General features: G+C 45.1%; 1 protein-coding gene across 1 annotated transcript in view; it reads left to right on the top strand.

Annotated features, from left to right (window-relative positions):
• The window catches only part of ME2 (malic enzyme 2), a gene marked incomplete in the record, with an annotated part of 93,461 nt that overhangs the window by 15,816 nt on the left and 58,575 nt on the right, over window positions 1–19,070 (top strand). Inside the window, 2 exon segments of the mRNA XM_077463004.1 lie at window positions 10,351–10,467; window positions 18,639–18,772. Of these exon segments, the coding sequence (XP_077319130.1) occupies window positions 10,360–10,467; window positions 18,639–18,772 (242 nt within the window).

The raw sequence follows: 19,070 nt of genomic DNA, 5'->3' as shown, positions 1-19,070 counted from the left end.
CATTTTTTTTTTAAAGCTCATCTAAACCCAAAAACAAAAATATAACACATTTCATTATTTTTATTTTATTTTTCTCAGAGCATTTTCAGCAAAAGTACAAAGAACATTTCTTGTATTAACTACTAATCCCATCAACCTTCCTTGTAATAAAGAAAAACAAAGGCAAGCATGTGTAAAGTCCAGCCTGCATGACAACCATGGCTTCCTACAGAGGCACAATGGAGGAATGAGTGTAGACAATATGCCCTGTACACACATGTCGGAATTTCGATGGAAAATGTGCGATCGGATCGTGTTGTCAGAAAATCCGATCCTATGTGGGCTCCATCGGACTTTTTCCGTCTGAATTTTCGACACACAAAGTTTTGAGTTCTGGATCTAAAATTTTCAGACAAAATCCGATCATTTAAATTCTGATCGTGTGTAGACAATTCCGACGGACAAAGTGCCACGCATGTTCAGAATAAATTAAGAGACCACAGCTATTGGCTACTGGCCCGTTTATAGTCCCGACGTACGTGTTGTACGTCGCCTCGTTCAGAACGATCGGATTTTCCGACAACTTTGTCCGACCGTGTGTATGCAACACAAGTTTGGCACAAAATTCGTTGGGGGGGGAAAAAAACGATGGATTTTGTTGTCTGAATGTCCGACCGTGTGTACAGGGCATTAGACGGGCATTAGCTTGCTAGTTAAAGGATTACCAGGTAAAAATAAAGACAAAAAAAAATATGTATTATTCTCTATTCAATCTACAATACTTTTTAAACAAATTAAATTGGAAAATCAAAGGACTAGTAAGCTGCATTATATTACATTTTTTTTGTCCTCTGTTGTTTTTTTTTCTTTTTCTTTTTTCTTGTTCAAAGATACAAGGGTCAACAGTAATGCATTAATAGGCATTACTTTTTATTAACTTGCATAGGTTGTACAAATGTCACATGTTGGTAGAGTAATGCCGCGTACACACGGCTGGAATTTCCGATGGAAACAGTCTGATGGGAGCTTTTCGTCTGATTTTCCGACCGTGTGGATGCCCATCGGTCTTTTTCTGTTTGGCATTTCTGACGGTCTTTAGATTGAGAGCCTATTCTTAATTTTTCCAACTGATTTTTTGATCGTGTGTATGCAATTCCGTCACGCAAAATTCCGACGCATGCTTGGAAACAATTCAACACATGCTCGGCAGCATTAAACTTCCCTTTTTATAGTGCCGTCGAACGTGTTGTATGTCACAGTGTTATTGACCATCGGAATTTGGTGTGACCGTGTTTAGGCAAGACAGTTTGAGCGAAATTCCATCGGAATTCTGATGAAAAAACCATCGGAGCTTTTTCCGACGAGAATCCCGATCGTGTGTATGCGGCATAACTCTTCTTTTATAGCAGTGGTCTCCAAACTGTGGCCCAGGGTCCAAATGCAGGCCCTTTGCCTTTATCCAGCCCTTGGAGTACTATTCCGTCAACTGACACTGCCAATAACGGGGCACTATTCCGTCAACTGACACTGCCAATAACGGGGCACTATTCCGTCAACTGACACTGCCAATAATGGGGCACTATTCCGTCAACTGACACTGCCAATAACGGGGCACTATTCCGTCAACTGACACTGCCAATGAGGACACGTTCGTTTCTGCTGACACTAATGATGGGACACTCTTGCTCCTACTGATACCATCAATGGGGCTCTAAACCTCCCACTAAAACCATTGGTGGGACATTGTTTACTGCCACTGATGCTGGGGAATTTTCTACTCCCACAGTATGGCCCTTCCAAAGCCAGGACAGTAAACTAGCCCGTTATATAGAAAGTTTTAGGACCCCTTCTCTATATAGTAACTCCTCTCCTTTTTCATTGCAGATAAATGGATTCCAAGCAGAAGCAACGGTTCTTGATGGAGGGGTGTAGGCTGTCGGACATCCACCGAAGGCTACAGAATGTTTACAGAGATGACACCATTGACAAGAGCCACCAATAACAAGACATTGCATCCATCAATGGAGTCTTTGTAAACATTCTGTAGCCTTCTGTGGATGTCAGACAGCCTGCACCCCTCCTTCATCAAGAACTCCATGATGACCTGTTGCTTCTGCTTGCAATCTATTACAGTGGAACCTTGGTTTACAAGTAACGTGGTTAACAAGCATTTTGAAAGACGAGCAACTTTTTTATTTTTATTTTTTTTAATTCTGACTCGTTTGCTAGTATTGTCTTGCGAAACGAGCAGAATTCATGCTAATGGGTTGTGTAGTACCGCATTTGGCCAGAGGTGCGGGGGCGTCGGAGACATCCGTAAAGGTTCGGAGCCGTTTGGAAATTCTCAGTTCCCGAGTGTTTCCAAGCCTTTCCAAGGCTTTCCGAGTTCAGCCGAGCTGTCCCCGAGTATTTCTGATACTCTCTGGCGCCCCCCACCTCTGGCCACATGCGGTATTGCATGTAATAGAATTCAACGCAGAACGAATTATCTTCATTTACATTGACTTCGATGGGGAAATTCGCATTGATATGCGAGTGCTTTGGATTACAAGCATTCTCCTGGAACGGATTCTGCTCGTAACTCAAGGTTCTGCTGTATTTACCTGCAATGGAAAAAAGAAGAGTTACTATAGTAGAGGAAAAGTTAGTCTACCAATGTGAAATTTAAACAAACTATTGACGTTAAAGCAGAACTGAAGTTAAAACATGCGCAGTACCAAACGTCACTCCAGCTGATATGTTGATAAGCTGGGGCGTGACGTCAAGAGAGAGCACGTGCAGATCGTCGGAGGCGTTATCCAAAGCGATGCAAACGGCAGGTGAATGTAGTTGCCAGATTTTGCCTCGCTGTAGCAGGGCGGGTTGTGGGTGTGTTGGAACCCGTCCCTTAGACACAGGCAAAACCCGCCATTCAACACACCAAACCCGCCCTGCAACACAGACAAAACCTGCCCGGCAACAGCGAGGCACAATCTGACTGGTACCTTCTTCCTCCGCTGTTTGCATAGCTTTAAATAGTGCCTGTCGAATACGGTCCCCGGTCGAAAAATGCCTCTGACGATCTGCCATGCACTCTGTTTGACATCACGCCAGCTGATCAACATCAGCTGGAGTGAAGTTTGGTACGCTGCATATGCAGATCCATCGGGGGGAGGGGTTTCGTCAACGGAGGGCATTTCTCGATAGAACACCGGTTGCCAGCGCCGGCATACTAAGCCTGGGCAACCAGCTGTGACTGCTTGCAGGTTGACAGCTCGGTGAGGACACTGGCTGGGTGAGGACACCGCTGGACAGGTGAGTGTATATTTATTAAAAGTCAGCAGCTACAATTTTTGTAGCTGCTGACTTTTAATTTTTCAAACTATGGCTGAAGCATCTCTTTCATAAAAAAAAAAAAAAGTTATGCCCATTTTTGCTTTCCCTTCAGTACAGCCCTCATAGTTTTGCCTGAAGATGGTCTTCAATGGTAATCTCTGGACCAGTCACATGAGGGATATACATAGCGGTAATAGACAACGTGCCGTTCCAATCTGGCTTTGTGGGGATGACCTCGTCATCAGGATCTCTGTCTGCTGACCATGTTCCTGTCTCCTGACTCGGCTGGTTTCTGTTCTCTATCAGCCCTGAGAGATGATGATGATGATGACAGTGTATACAGCACTTGTTTCATGTCACAACATCCCACCAGGGACTCGCTGAACCAAATCGTCAACATCATCCTCAGAAGTCGTATATCAAATCCTTTTCTCACAGGCGGCACTGGAGGAACCATGTGAAGGTTACAGAACCAGTCTGATATCTTTCTAAGGGGCACTGTTGTCTACCCATTTAGGAAAATATACAGTATCTCACAAAAGTGAGTACACCCCTCAAATTTTTGTAAATATTTTATCATATCTTTTCATGTGACAACACAGAAGAAATGACAGTTTGCTACAATGTAAAGTGGTGAGTGTACAGCTTGTAGAACAGAGTAAATTTGCTGTCCCCTCAAAATAGCTCAACACACAGCCAGTAATGTCTAAACCACTGGCAACAAAAGTGAGTACACCCCTAAGTGAAAATGTCCAAATTGGGCCCTAAGTGTCAATATTTTGTGTGGCCACCATTATTTTCCAGGACTGCCCTAACCCTCTTGGGCATGGAGTTCACCAGAGCTTCACAGGTTGCCACTGGAGTCCTCTTCCACTCCTCCATGATGACATCACAGAGCTGGTGGATGTTGGAGAACTTGTGCTCCTCCACCTTCCATTTGAGGATGCCCAACAGATGCTCAATAGGGTTTAGGTCTGGAGACATGCTTGGCCAGTCCATCACCTTTACCCTCAGCTTCTTTAGCAAGGCAGTGGTCATCTTGGAGGTGTGTTTGGGGTTGTTATCACGTTGGAATGCCTTTGAACAGCAGTCAAAATAGCTAACGTGTTTGGGCCATCAGGCCTTAATCATGGCTGATGGCCAAAACAGATTGGCTTTTTTGACTGCTGTTCACATGCCATAATAAAATTCTGTTTTAGCCAACTTCCATGGTGTCGGCCTTTCTCCCTTTTCTGCATGGATTACATGGAGGTTCATAGGCTGAGTGCTGTGTTCTTCAGGCTCACCAGACATTGCACAGGGGGTAGTAGCTTGGATCCCCCTTACTTTGGTGGCCAGTGGAAGAATGCGCCCTTACTTTGGTGGCCAGTGGAAGAATGCGCCCTTACTTTGGTGGCCAGTGGAAGAATGCCCCCTTACTTTGGTGGCCAGTGGAAGAATGCCCCCTTACTTTGGTGGCCAGTGGAAGAATGCCCCCTTACTTTGGTGGCCAGTGGAAAAATGACCCCTTTGCCCAGTGGAAAAATGCCCCCCTTACATTGGTTAATGAGGTGCTTTGCTACATAGGTGATTAATAGAGAAGGGCACCCTGGTGGAGAAGGACCCCTAATAGTAAAAAGGTAATTGGTGTCACTGGTACTTGCCCAAGGAACCCCTAGCAACCTCTGGAGCAGCCTTAGCCCACGTACACACGGTCGGAGATTTTGGCAACCAAATCCGTCGGATTTTGCCCGTCGGATTTAGTCCGACGGATTGTGTCCGAAACTGTTGCATACACACGGTCGGGCCAAGTTGGCGAAAAATCCGATCTTTCAGAACGTGATGACGTAATTTCGTTACGATGGGACTACATTCAGGCTAGTAGCCAATAGCTTTGATGTAGGAATTTGATCTGAGCATGCGTGGCACTTGGTCCGATCAAAATGCTCTACACATGATCGGATTAGGTCCGTTGGTCGGGAAATATTTCCAACATGTTGGAGAATTGGGTCGGACGGAGATTCGGACGGAATCAGTCCGATGCATACCACACACAGTCGGATTATCTGACGATACGGTCCGATAGGACCAGGGCTCGAGTCCTGCGGGAACGCGTGGGAACGGCGTCCCCGCACTTTTTTCACAGCAGGAACGCCGTTCCCTTTGCAGGACCAGAGCCGCCCGAGGCTCTAGCACAGTCTGCTAGCTGCTTTGTCTTCACAGTGCTGACATCGGAAGAGCAGCACAGTGATGCACGGAGGGCAGGGGCTGGCTCAGTTAACTGATTGGTTAATAGAACTGCTCTGCATTCTATCAACCAATCAGTTAACTGGGGCAGGTCCCGCCCTCTGTCCATCCCTTTGCTGCACTTCCGATGTCATCTGCTGTGTCCTGTGTAAGGTAAGACAGGGAAGAGGGCATTGTTATGAAGGAGGGAGGGGGAAAGTATCAGAAACAGAAAGGAATGAGGAGGGGTGATATAAAAGGGAGGCAGGGCAGGAATGTGAAGGGGGGTTCTACAAAGGGGGTGAGGACAGGAATGTAAAGGAGGTGCCATAAAGGGGCTAAGGACATGTTTAAATTTTAAAACTAGCTACTTGGTCATCTTCTGTACTATGTCGCATTCGCAGTCTGATCATCTCCTGTAGTATGTCGCATTCGCAGTCTGGTCATCTCCTGTAGTCGCATTCGCAGTCTGGTCATCTCCTGTAGTCGCATTCACAGTCTGGTCATCTCCTGTAGTCGCATTCGCAGTCTGGTCATCTCCTGTAGTCACATTCGCAGTCTGGTCATCTCCTGTAGTCGCATTCGCAGTCTGATCATCTCCTGTAGTCGCATTCGCAGTCTGGTCATCTCCTGTAGTCGCATTCGCAGTCTGATCATCTCCTGTAGTCGCATTCGCAGTCTGGTCATCTCCTGTAGTCGCATTCGCAGTCTGGTCATCTCCTGTAGTCTCATTCCCGGTCTGGTCATCTCCTGTACTATGTCGCAGTCTGGTCATCTCCTGTAGTCGCATTCGCAGTCTGGTCATCTCCTGTAGTCGCATTCGCAGTCTGGTCATCTCCTGTAGTCGCATTCGCAGTCTGGTCATCTCCTGTAGTCGCATTCGCAGTCTGGTCATCTCCTGTAGTCACATTCGCAGTCTGGTCATCTCCTGTAGTCACATTCGCAGTCTGATCATCTCCTGTAGTCGCATTCGCAGTCTGGTCATCTCCTGTAGTCGCATTCGCAGTCTGGTCATCTCCTGTAGTCGCATTCACAGTCTGGTCATCTCCTGTAGTCGCATTCGCAGTCTGGTCATCTCCTGTAGTCGCATTCGCAGTCTGGTCATCTCCTGTAGTCGCATTCGCAGTCTGGTCATCTCCTGTAGTCGCATTCGCAGTCTGGTCATCTCCTGTAGTCGCATTCGCAGTCTGGTCATCTCCTGTAGTCGCATTCGCAGTCTGATCATCTCCTGTAGTCGCATTCGCAGTCTGGTCATCTCCTGTAGTCTCATTCCCGGTCTGGTCATCTCCTGTACTATGTCGCAGTCTGGTCATCTCCTGTAGTCGCATTCGCAGTCTGGTCATCTCCTGTAGTCACATTCGCAGTCTGATCATCTCCTGTAGTCGCATTTGCAGTCTGGTCATCTCCTGTAGTCGCATTCGCAGTCTGGTCATCTCCTGTAGTCGCATTCGCAGTCTGGTCATCTCCTGTAGTCACATTCGCAGTCTGATCATCTCCTGTAGTCGCATTCGCAGTCTGGTCATCTCCTGTAGTCGCATTCGCAGTCTGGTCATCTGCTGTAGTCGCATTCGCAGTCTGGTCATCTCCTGTAGTCGCATTCGCAGTCTGGTCATCTCCTGTAGTCGCATTCGCAGTCTGGTCATCTGCTGTAGTCACATTCGCAGTCTGGTCATCTCCTGTAATCGCATTCGCAGTCTGGTCATCTCCTGTAGTCGCATTCGCAGTCTGGTCATCTGCTGTAGTCACATTCGCAGTCTGATCATCTCCTGTAGTCGCATTCGCAGTCTGGTCATCTCCTGTAGTCGCATTCGCAGTCTGGTCATCTGCTGTAGTCGCATTCGCAGACTGGTCATCTCCTGTAGTCTCATTCCCGGTCTGGTCATCTCCTGTAGTCGCATTCGCAGTCTGGTCATCTCCTGTAGTCGCATTCGCAGTCTGGTCATCTCCTGTAGTCTCATTCCCGGTCTGGTCATCTCCTGTAGTCGCATTCGCAGTCTGGTCATCTCCTGTAGTCGCATTCGCACTCTGGTTATCTCCTGTAGTTGCATTCGCAGTCTGGTCATCTCCTGTAGTCGCATTCGCAGTCTGGTCATCTCCTGTAGTTGCATTCGCAGTCTGGTCATCTCCTGTAGTCGCATTCGCAGTCTGGTCATCTCTTGTAGCATGTTGCATTTGCAGTCACTGTATTTTATGTGAAATATATATATGCATATGAGCGTATCTTTTTTTTTTTTTTTTTGGTGGGGGAGTGGATCTTGGGTGGGAGTTCCCACACTTTTTTCCCCAGGACTTGACCCCTGGATAGGACTCATTCCGACAGATTCTCCGAACGTGTGTACAAGGGCTTAGTGTTTTTCACGGAACCCTGGTTGAGAGGCTGCTCTATATAGACAAAAGCTTGTGTAAAACAAAATGGTTTCCAAAGCCTTACGGTTGATTTTCTTTAGAAAGCACCCACAATCTTAATAATATATTCCGGGTGCATCAATGCAAATAATGTGCAAAATCTAAGGCTCCATGCACACGAGCTCATAAACTGCAGTTTATTGGAGTTTGGGCGTTTTTTTTAAAAGCTCATAAACTCCACTCTGTTAGCCTATGTGTGCGTTTTTTAGCTTTAATGAGCAGTGGAGTTTATGGGCTTTTTTCTGAACGCCAGAAATTTGCGTTCAAAGTGCCGTTTTTCACCGCCAAAAAACGACAAACTCCGATAAACGCACATTAATTAGTGTTCGGGGTTCTATTTTTTTTTCAATGCATTGTGGGAGTTTGGAATGCGCTGTGGGATTTTTGGAGTGTCCCCTGTATATTTTTATTAAAAACGCTCATAAATGCTAGTACAAAACGCTGTTAAAAGCAGTTTTTTCAACCAGCGTTTTCTGCCAGCAATCTGGTGTCCAGAAAAAGCTTTTTTGAGCTTCAGTGTGCATGGAGCCTTACAGTTCTTCAGAAGCAAGCCACAGCCTAGTCAGAAAAGTCTGTCACTTGCCAGCATGCTGCAGAGAAGAAACCTTTTATCTGCATGGAAGCAGTGGTCTCTCTGCAGAGGTCCCTATGCTGAGTCCAAGCTAGAGCTTTCTAATCAGCAAAGCTTGCACTCCCTGTTTCATGGAGAGCTCTAGCTGTGGCCCAGCAAGAGGGTATCGGACATCTGCAGGGAGACCATGGTTTGCAAATAGAATTCAAGGGTCCTTTTCCGCAACATGCTGGCAAGAGACAGGCTTTTTTACTCGCGCTGTAGTTTGTTTCTAAAGAACTGTAAGACTTTGCACATCTCTTTTGCTTTGATGCAGCTGGAATTTATTAGGTCTACCTAAACTGAAAGTTCAACTAAGATTTCAATGTTAATCAACAATACGTATGAAGATCAAGTTAATATTTTATTACTCTTCCAACTAACTATTGAATTCTTCATTACTTTATTAACTTTGGATGTGAAGCCCGGGGATTGTGGGATTGTTGGAAGGACATTATCACAGCAGAGCTGTTTACTTATTGGCTGCCTTCCCGATTTGTCAGGCGTCCAGCACAGGAGAGGCCGGTCTCTTCCCTGCCTGTATACTGGTTGGTGTAGCCGTATACAGGCGCAAGTCTCGAGATTGGACCCGTGAATCTCTGTCCTCCGTCCCTTTCTCTGTCTCAGAAGAGCTACCCCTTATTAAAAATGTAAAAAAAAAAAAATGTAATAAATAGTGAAAAGGTTAAATTGTAAAAATAATAAAATTAAAAATACAACGACACGGCCCACTCCCCTAAAAAAAAAAAAAAAAAATATTGTAAAAAATAAAATTGTAAAATAAAAACTACTGACACAGTCCACGCATCATCAGTGATGCATATTAATTAGTGCCACTGTCACATGACATAAAAAAAGTATTGATACTTGGTCCTAAAGTGGTATCACGTCATCAGGCGGCTGCGCCGACTCTTCCTAGCTCTAGCACAGCCTCCCGATGACGTGCCGCTAGGACCGCGTCCGTTAGTGAATAGGGGGGGCATGTAGGGTTCCCAGTGCCTGCTGGGATATGACCATTGTGTATCCCAGGAGGCACCAGGGGGGCACTGATGTCATTCGCCTTGGTGACTGACAGAGGATGGAAAGCGGGCCGAAACTTATTCTAAAAAAAAAAAGCAAGTTATAAAAAAAAAAATGTATTTGAGAATGGGCCGGATGGAGAGGAGCCAAGTCCATTGAAAGGATTGAGAAAATCTGCTTTAAATTATATTGTGCAACTTTTTACTTATACCAGTAAGTGAGCCTTATGCATAGAGATGAAATATAAACAAAGTATATCTCTCTATAGTGTGTACTTGTCTCAATTAAGAGCACTAAGTGTCATTTCTCTCTGCTGCTTCCTACCTCTGCTACCTGACAGGTTTTCTTGACACCAAGAGAAAAAAAGACAACAGGGGATGGATCTCCAGCACACAGCCTGGGATTGACAGCTTTGTTCCCGTGTGTTGTGGAATGGGGGGGGGGGGTGTCCCTCCCCTCTCCTCCAATTCCCTCCAGTCAGCTGTCAGAGCTCTCCCACTGAGTTCTACAGAGTGTAAATTCAGCTCCCTGCCCCCTGTTTTCTGACAGCTCAGACAAGCTTTATACATTTTGAACTTTGAAGGGCTGTAGAGAAGACTGCAGATAAGCAGGTACAACTTATGTAGGAGGATTTGTTTCATCGCTGTGCATCACCGGGGGCCTGGGTATATGTAAGGGTTTTGCCTCCACCTCACCACACACCTGCCAGTCTCTGCAATGTCCGTTTTTTTATTATTGTGTGATCTAAAGAATGAACAATATACATTGATTTATTAATTTTAAATATTTTTTTCATTTCCTGCTGCTGTTCTCAGGTTTCCAAAATGCTGTCCAGACTTCGAGTCCTGGCAAAGGGCACCGTCGCGGCACGGCGCTTCGTACACACCAAAGAGAAGGGAAAAGCTCTTCTGCTTAGTACAAGGACCAACAAGGTGAGGAGCTTCACTGAATTTACCTGGGAATAGCCCACCCTTGTCAAACTCGTGGCCTTAAGAGTAGGATCTAATAATTGTATGTATATATCTGTTCAGTCGTATCTGGCTCTCTGCGATTCTGTAGGCTGGCGCCCTGGGTATCATGTCTGGCACGCTTGAAAGCCTTTTTCATGGAATTTTCTTGGCAAATTTTGTATTTTTTATTTTTTTTACAAGGTACAGTGGTGTGAAAAAGTGTTTGCCCCCTTCCTCATTTCCTGTTCCTTTGCATGTTTGTCACACTTAAGTGTTTCGGAACATCAAACCAATTTAAACAATAGTCAAGGACAACACAAGTAAACACAAAATGCAATTTGTAAATTAAGGTGTTTATTATTAAAGGTGAAAAAAAATCCAAACCATCATGGCCCTGTGTGAAAAAGTGATTGCCCCCTAAACCTAATAACTGGTTGGGCCACCCTTAGCAGCAACAACTGCAACCAAGCGTTTGCGATAACGTGCAATGAGGCTTTTACAGCGTCCTGGAGGAATTTTGGCCCACTCATATTTGCAGAATTGTCCTGATTCAGTTACATTAGAGGGTTTTCGAGCATGAACGGCCTTTTTAAGGTCATACCACAACATCTCAATAGGATTCAGGTCAGGACTTTGGCTAGGCCACTCCAAAGTCTTCATTTTGTTTTTCTTCAGCCATTCGGTGGTGGACTTGCTGGTGTGTTTAGGATCATTGTCCTGCTGCAGAACCCAAGTTCATTTCAGCTTGAGTACACGAACAGATGGTCGGACATTCTCCTTCAGGATCTCTTGGTAGACAGCAGAATTCATAGTTCCTTTTATCACGGCAAGTCTTCCAGGTCCTGAAGCAGCAAAACAGCCCCAGACCATCACACTACCACCACCATATTTTACTGTTGGTATAATGTTCTTTTTATGAAATGCAGTGTTCCTTCTACGCCAGATATACTTGGACACACACCTTCCAAAGAGTTCCACTTTTGTCTCATCGGTCCACAGAATGTTGTCCCAAAAGTCTTGGGGATCATCAAGATGTGTTGTGGAGAAATTGAGACGAGCTTTGATGTTCTTTTTGCTCAGCAGTGGTTTTCTCCTTGGAACTCTGCCATGCAGGTCATTTTTGCCCAGTCTTTTCCTGATGGTGGAGGCATGAACGCTGACCTTAACTGAGGCAAGTGAGGCCTGCAGTTCCTTGGACGTTGTTGTGGGGTCTTTTGTGACCTCTTGGATGAGTCGTCGCTGCGCTCTTGGGGTAATTTTGAGCGGCCGGCCACTCCTGGGAAGGTTCACCACTGTTCCATGTCTTCGCCATTTGTGGATAATGGCTCTCACTGTGGTTCGCTGGATTCCCAAAGCTTTGGAAATGGCTTTATAACCCTTTCCAGACTGATAGATCTCAATTACTTTCTTTCTCAATTGTTCCTGAATTTCTTTGGGTCTCGGCATGATGTGTAGCTTTTAAGGATCTTCTGGTGGACCTTACTGTGTCAAGCAGCTCCTATTTAAGTGATGCCTTGATTGTGAACAGGTGTGTCAATAATCAGGCCTGGGTGTGGCTAGAGAAATTGAACTCAGGTGTGAACAACCACAGTTATAGTATGTTTTAACAAGGGGGGCAATCACTTTTTCACACAGGGCCATGATGGTTTGGATTTTTTTTCACCTTTAATAATAAACACCTTCATTTACAAATTGCATTTTGTGTGTTTACTTGTGTTGTCCTTGACTATTGTTTAAATTGGTTTGATGTTCCGAAACACTTAAGTGTGACAAACATGCAAAGGAACAGGAAATGAGGAAGGGGGCAAACACTTTTTCACACCACTGTAGGTCACCGGGTCTTTTCTCAACTCTCCCCAATTACTTGGCCTGAGACCGGCATGTAAAATGTGATATATGTATAGACAGTTTGTACACACCTACTGGGGCCAATTTGGACACCAGCCCATTCACCAATACCAGCATGTCTTTGGAGTGTGGAAGGGATAGAGATTTGGACTTCAGTGCTGTAAGGAATAACCACTAAGCTACTCTTCCATCCCAAAGCCAAAATGATTAATTTAATGAATATCTTAATCTTACTGACAATATCTTCCTCCGTATTTTGTCTAGATGTCGGAGACTGAAAAGGAGGGATTTTTTTTTTTTCCCCCACTGGGGCTACACACAGAAATCCCTATCCAAATATAAAGCAAAGACCAAAATGAGTTGGGCTTCAGTGGAATTTTGCACAGTTTAGTCCTTGGAGGCTCCATGCAAAGCTTTCTTATGCCGCGCAAACACGATCGGAAATTCCGCCAGCAAAAGTCCGATGAGAGCTGTTGGTCGGAAAATGTGACCGTGTGTATGCTCCATCGGACTTTTGGCAGAATTTCGTCCAGAAAAAGATTGAGAGCAGGTTCTCAATTTTTCGGGCGGAAAAAGTTCCGATCGGAAATTCCGATCGTCTGTACAAATTCTAACGTGCAAAATTCCTACACATGCTCTGAAACAATTTGATGCATGCTCGGAAGCATTGAACTTAATTTTCTCGGCTCGTCGTAGTGTTGTACATCACCACGTTCTTGATGGTCGAAAGTTCCGAGAACGTTTGCTTGACCGTGCGTATGCAAGCCAAGCTTGAGCCATTTAAGTTTTTTCTGACGAAAAATTCGCTCGTGTGTGTGTACAGGGCATAAGAGATTTTTAAGCCCAGTATGTGTATGTAATGAGAAAATATGGGTGTCCCATATACCATATGTCATAACAGATTGTACTTTAGAAATGCAGATTTTTATTTAAAGCAGATCTTCACCTTCCTCCCCATTTTTTTTTTTTATTTATTTTTTTTTATTTTTTTAACCCCTGCTTACTTGGTTGTAGGTCCTGCAGGGTTAAAGTGGAACTACACCCTCCTATCCTTTTCAATCAAGGAAGCTGCCATCTTGGCATCCGTTTGATCTTCAACTGCCATGATGCTGCACATGTGATCAGTTATGACAGTTTGCATATAAAACCAATGTGACCGATACATGTGACGGGAATGCCACTGTTTTTTGAAACATAAAGAGGAGCTGAATCCATGGGTTTAGTTCCACTTTAAAGCAGAGTGTAACTGCCGCTCATTTGTCTCCTCCCCCCCCCCCCCCTCCAGTGCCACATTTGGCACCGTTCGGTAGGGCAGATACCTGTCTTTGACAGGTACCCTTCCACACTTCCAGGAGACCGGGCCGCGGCACATTACGTCAGCAGCTTGGCTCCCTGCTCCTTCCCCTGCCACCGGGCCAGTAGGAGAGCGCAGCAGTGTCTCGCGCATGCGCAGTAGGGACACGGCATGAAGCCGTAAGATTTCACTACCGCGTTCCCTTACCGGCGATGGCGGCAGCAGGTGCTTTTGTAATAATATAATTTGTAGCTTGAAGCCTGACACTACAAAACGCTGGATGGGGGGGGGGGGGGGGGGCGAAAGCAATTATTCTCTATAGAGATGGTTCTCCACTCCTCCACTCCAAAACTCCTGAAGCTAAAAAGTTCTGTAATTTTTTTTTTTTTTTTTTTTTTTTTTTTTAAGGCAGATTTAGGCGGTTTTCTACTTTTTACATTGGTGACCTTTTGAGGTGTACAAAATTGCGGCAAAAATCGCGGGACTTGGTGCCTGAAAAACGCTACGCTCAGGGGTGAATGGGGCCTTAGGGTTAGTTCACACCGTGTGTTCCAGTGCATCCAAAATGCATAGAAAGTAGGTTACATGGTTTTTAATGACACACCAATGCTTGCACTTCCAGTGTGTTCCAGCTCCAGTAAAAAATTAGGACATGCTGCGTTTTTTCCTGCACAGAACTGTACTGGAATGCGGTAAAACACATTGGAATGCACCTACAGGCAAAAAAAAGGGGGGGGGGGGGGGAGGATCTATAATGTACCTAGGACGCATAAAAAAAAAAAAAAAAAAAAAAAGTGGCAAAAAAGCTCATGCAGAAACCTTGTTTTTGTTGTGTGAACTAGCCCTTTTGCTGGCCATACACTATACGAAAAATCATTCGAAATTAGTTTATTTAGACAGTTCGTTTGTTTTTCGGCCAGTTAATGGGCACAAAATCAATAATCGTAAGGACTTTTTTTGAACCGAAAAAAAAAAATGTTGAAAGGTTAATGTGTTTTCCATCCGGACTGCCTGCACTAGGTATATATGAAAAAAGGTATATATGAAAAAAATGCATTCATTTCTGTCCACTAAACGATTCATCGGCCGAAAGTTTGTCTTTCAAAAATGGGTTCGGCCGATTTTTTTTGTATAATGTATGGCCAGCATAAGGCTACATTCACACCTGAGCATTTCAAAGTCATGCGTTTTTACTGTGATTTTTGCCACGATTTTGTTCAGGTCACCAATGTAAAAGGTAGAAAAACGCCTGTAATCTGCCCCAAAGAAACTCATGTTCTTTATTGAGCTCAGGGCGTTTTTCAGGCGTTTTGCTTCAGGTGACAAAACACTCAGATGTGAACAGGTACCATTGGAATGGATTTTGCTTGTTGGGCATTTTTTCGTGCGTTTTTATGAGCGTTTCGTGAGCTGAAAACGCTCAGGTGTGAATGCAGCTTAAAGGTTCATTTTAATTTTATTGTATTTGGGCACCTGCTGGCACTGCCAAACAGTGGCTACATCTCATAGGTTGTATTCTATGTTCAGACAATAATTGGCCACCCGGTGTTCTACCGAGAACTGTCCCCCCATCGGATAGTGTCCACCCCGTACTGCGCAGGCGCAGCACTTGCGCAGTACGGAGGACAAGGAGATGCTAAAAGTCTCCGAAGATAAACGCCGCCTGCGCACTTAATAGTACCTTGTGCCCTGAGTCCAGGTTCAAGCCCCACCATGCAAGTGTACATATGGTAAATGATGTTAAACAGCACTTGGTAAGAGGGCCCCTCGCGGCCTCGTTTCGCTCGCCATGCTTCGAGCACGGCCTCACTTCGCTCGCCACGTTTCATGCATGACCTCGCTTTGCTTGGCATTTCTTTATTCTAACTAATGTCCACTTGGATGGTGGGGCTTAAACCTGGACTCAGTGCACCATTCATCTTCGGAGACCTTCGGCGTCTCCTTGTCCTCTGTACTGTGCAAGCGCAGTACATGGCGGACACTATCCGACGGTGACAGTATTCAACAAGACACCGGCTCCGTTTTTTTTTTTTTTTTTAAACCACCAACTATGGCTTGAAAAATTTGAACTGTCTATGGAGGTCTTAGCAGCTTGGCTAAAAGGGCAAAAATGTGAGCGGCACAGGCATTGATTTCCTGCATCTGCTTGGGCATCAAGGCCGCTTTCGCTTGTCTGCAACCTTATGCCAAAAGAAGAATGCAGTCCTCGGGTCTATTCTTTTTCAAGGGGTCTACCCATTTGCTTTCCATCCCCACCAATGCTATGGGAGGAGATTTACTAAAACTGGTGCACACGGAATCTGGTGTAGCTGCGCACGGTAGCCAATCGGCTTCTAACTTCAGCTTGTTCCATTAAAGAGGAAGTAAACCCTGGTGGGTTTTACTTCCCCTTTATTTCCCTGCAAAGGTAAAGCATAATGGGCTACGATGTGCCCTTTCTAAAGTACGCATGCGCCGTAGTTATCGGTGCTCATATTTTTCCGTAATTATCTTCTAAACCGTGGAGGTTTAGGAGATATTTCAAGCACCTACAGGTAATGGAGCTGCACAATTATTCGTTAAAAAATCGTGATCTCGATTCAACCCCCCCCCCCCTGATCTCTATTGCAGAGTTTTCTGATGCTTTGGTATAACAAGTGGAGAGACTTATCTGCTCACTCAGCTGTCAAAAGAAAACATCTGGACAGTCTGCCAAGTTTTTAAAATGAAACATTCTAACTAACTCTTCCTTCTTAGATCAAAGGAAAACTTCTGTGTAAAGAAAAAAAATCCAGGCAGTCCAAGTTTTTAAACAACCTGTAAATGCAGGAAGTTTAACCACTTAAAGTCTAAATCTTTTCTGACACTTGTTTAAGTTAAAATCCAATATTGTTTTCTATAAAATTACTTGGAACCCCCAAACCTTGTATATATTTTAGCAGAGACCCTAGGGAATAAAATGTAAATTGCTGCAATATTTTATGTCACACTGTATTTGCCCTGCGGTCTTTGCAATTTTTTGGGAAAAAATACACTTCAATTAATAAAAAAAAAAAAATTGTAAAGTTAGCCCAATTTTTTTATTTTTTTTTGTTTTAATATGAATGCCAAAAGAATCATGAATCTATCTTCTAAGCAAAAAAATTGAGATTCTCATTTTAGCCTGAACCGTATAGCTCTAATAGGCAAGCCTTAATATAGGCTTACCTGTAGGTCAGGGATCTGCAATTAGCGGACCTCCAGCTGTTGCAAAACTACAAGTCCCATCATGCCTCTGCCTCTGGGTGCCATACTTGTGGCTGTCAGAGTCTTTCTATGCCTCATGGGATTTGTAGTTCTGCAACAGCTGGAGGGCCGCTAATTGCATATCCCTGCTGTAGGTAAAAGTGGTTGTACAGGGTGTACAACCACTTAAAGCTTTTGACAACTAAACCTGGAACCTGATTGGTTACTATGCACACTGCACCAGACTCTGTGCCCCAGTGTTAGTAAATTTCTCCCATAGTCTTCTTTCTTTCACTCCCCCACTGTTCCATCCAGCCACCTAGAGTAGCTGACTAGAGCTTTCACGGGGCTTCCTGTGCTCCCTCCCAGTGGCTAAACGGATCGGCAGGGGACAAAAATAAGGTGACTGTTTCTGTTGGGAAAGTAACAGTGTTGTCCCATCCATTAGTGGTGCCCCCTCTATCCACAGCCAGCAGCCACATCCTAATTAATGATCTATGATCCTCAGCCGCTACCCCCTATTCATGCAGCTGGCCCCTTTCAGGACACCGGGCACATGAATTACAGCTGTGTGTGTGTGTGTGTGTGTGTGTGTGTGTGTGTGTGTGTGTGTGTGTGTGTGTGGGTGTGTGTGTGGGTGTGGTTTTCTTTCCCTTTTTTTTTTTTTTTTTTTTTTTTTTTTAGCATCTGATTTAGAGCCAGAGGCTCTAATAGGCTTCAAAATAGGTTGGGCTTGTGGCGCAGAGCATTACACAGGTGGTACAGCAGTGAATGAATATTTGCTGTTGCAACACAGATTCTCCTCCCGGCCAATCGGGAAGAGAGTCTGATACCTGTCACCCGATTGGCTGAAAGGACATGCGATCCTATTGGACGCCTAGGAGGAGGGGAGGAGACGCACAGCGGAAGCAAGGAGGAGAAGATGCAGAAACTGCTGCCCGATTTGCTTGCCGATGCCCTGATCTCTGCCCGATGTGCCTGCCGATGCCTTGATCCCAGCCACTGCCCAATGAGCCCACTGCCTAGATGGTGTAGGTGCCGGTGGACCAGCAGACAGCAAGTAGGGAGGGGTTTGAGGTGCCATGGTGCGGGGGGGTTGGTTGTTTGCCGCCCCCCCAAACAAAAAACCACCAGCCGCCGCCGGAAAGTAGGGAAAGGCCTCATTTACGCTTGCAAATGTGCCCATTTTCAATTAGTTGTGGGAGACCCAACGGGGGCTTCCTGTGATTATTTGGACAATTATTGGACTTTTGATTGCCTTGGTGCTGCAGCCATCTGGGGCACGTGTCTCTATCTCATCCTGCTAATCACCAAGGATTTTTTGAGGTAGCAGGACTTTCAATTGTGTGGGCTTCCTGTGACTGGCTGCAGGCAAGAAGCTCCATTGAAAACAATGGGAGGCGGACAGTTCCCGCAGCTATTCTCGGTCAATCGCATGTCATCACTCATGAAGCAATTACCTGTGAATGTTTGGCCTTAAATGTAGACTGTCTGCATCCAGGGTCCATCATCCGCAGGTAATCACTGCATGACCGGTTACATGTGAATATCTGTGATTGAGCTGCAGGAGCGGCCAGCCTCCCATTGCTTTCAGTGGGGGCTTCCTGCCCGCAAATAATTGCAGGAAACCCCAGTTGGGGATCCCACAGCTAATCACAATTGACCCCATTCACAAGACTAAACAGGCACCTAATAAAGCAAACCTTTTTTTCTTTTGTACAATAAAATATATACAGTAAGTTCCCTTTTATGACTTTCATATGTTGAAACTAACCAGCCAACCACTAACCTTCTTGTGTGTGTTTAGGGAATGGCATTCACTCTCCAGGAAAGGCAGATCCTTGGATTACAAGGTTTGTTACCCTCCAAGATTGAGACCCAAGACATCCAGGCGGCCAGATTCCACAAAAACCTGAGAAAGATGGAGGACCCCCTGGAGAAGTAGGTGCTATGGTGTGCAGAGGATTTTGGGGGGCCGCTAAGTGGGGTGTAATGAAAACTGTTAATTGCTTTGGGCTTAACAAAGGGTTAATAGTGAAGGATTGTGTAGGACATGGAGGTCCAATAGAAAATCAATTCCACTGACTGTCATTTTTTTGCTGTGAGGCCAATGGGAACATTTCTATGTCAGGCTGTGTGCTAATTGAAGCAGATCAATAACCTTAAAACAATCCAAATGTGTTCAGAGTGATTGCACGCTGTCTGCTTTTACAAGACGGTCTTGAAGCCGAGCTCCAGG

The sequence above is a fragment of the Lithobates pipiens genome, unplaced genomic scaffold (assembly GCF_037356315.1).
Source record: "Lithobates pipiens isolate NorthernLeopardFrog02 unplaced genomic scaffold, aLitPip1_a1.2 Scaffold_3, whole genome shotgun sequence".
Taxonomy (NCBI): Eukaryota; Metazoa; Chordata; class Amphibia; order Anura; family Ranidae; genus Lithobates; species Lithobates pipiens.
Note: the sequence above shows the minus strand (reverse complement) of the source record. Positions and strands in the feature narration are given on the sequence as shown.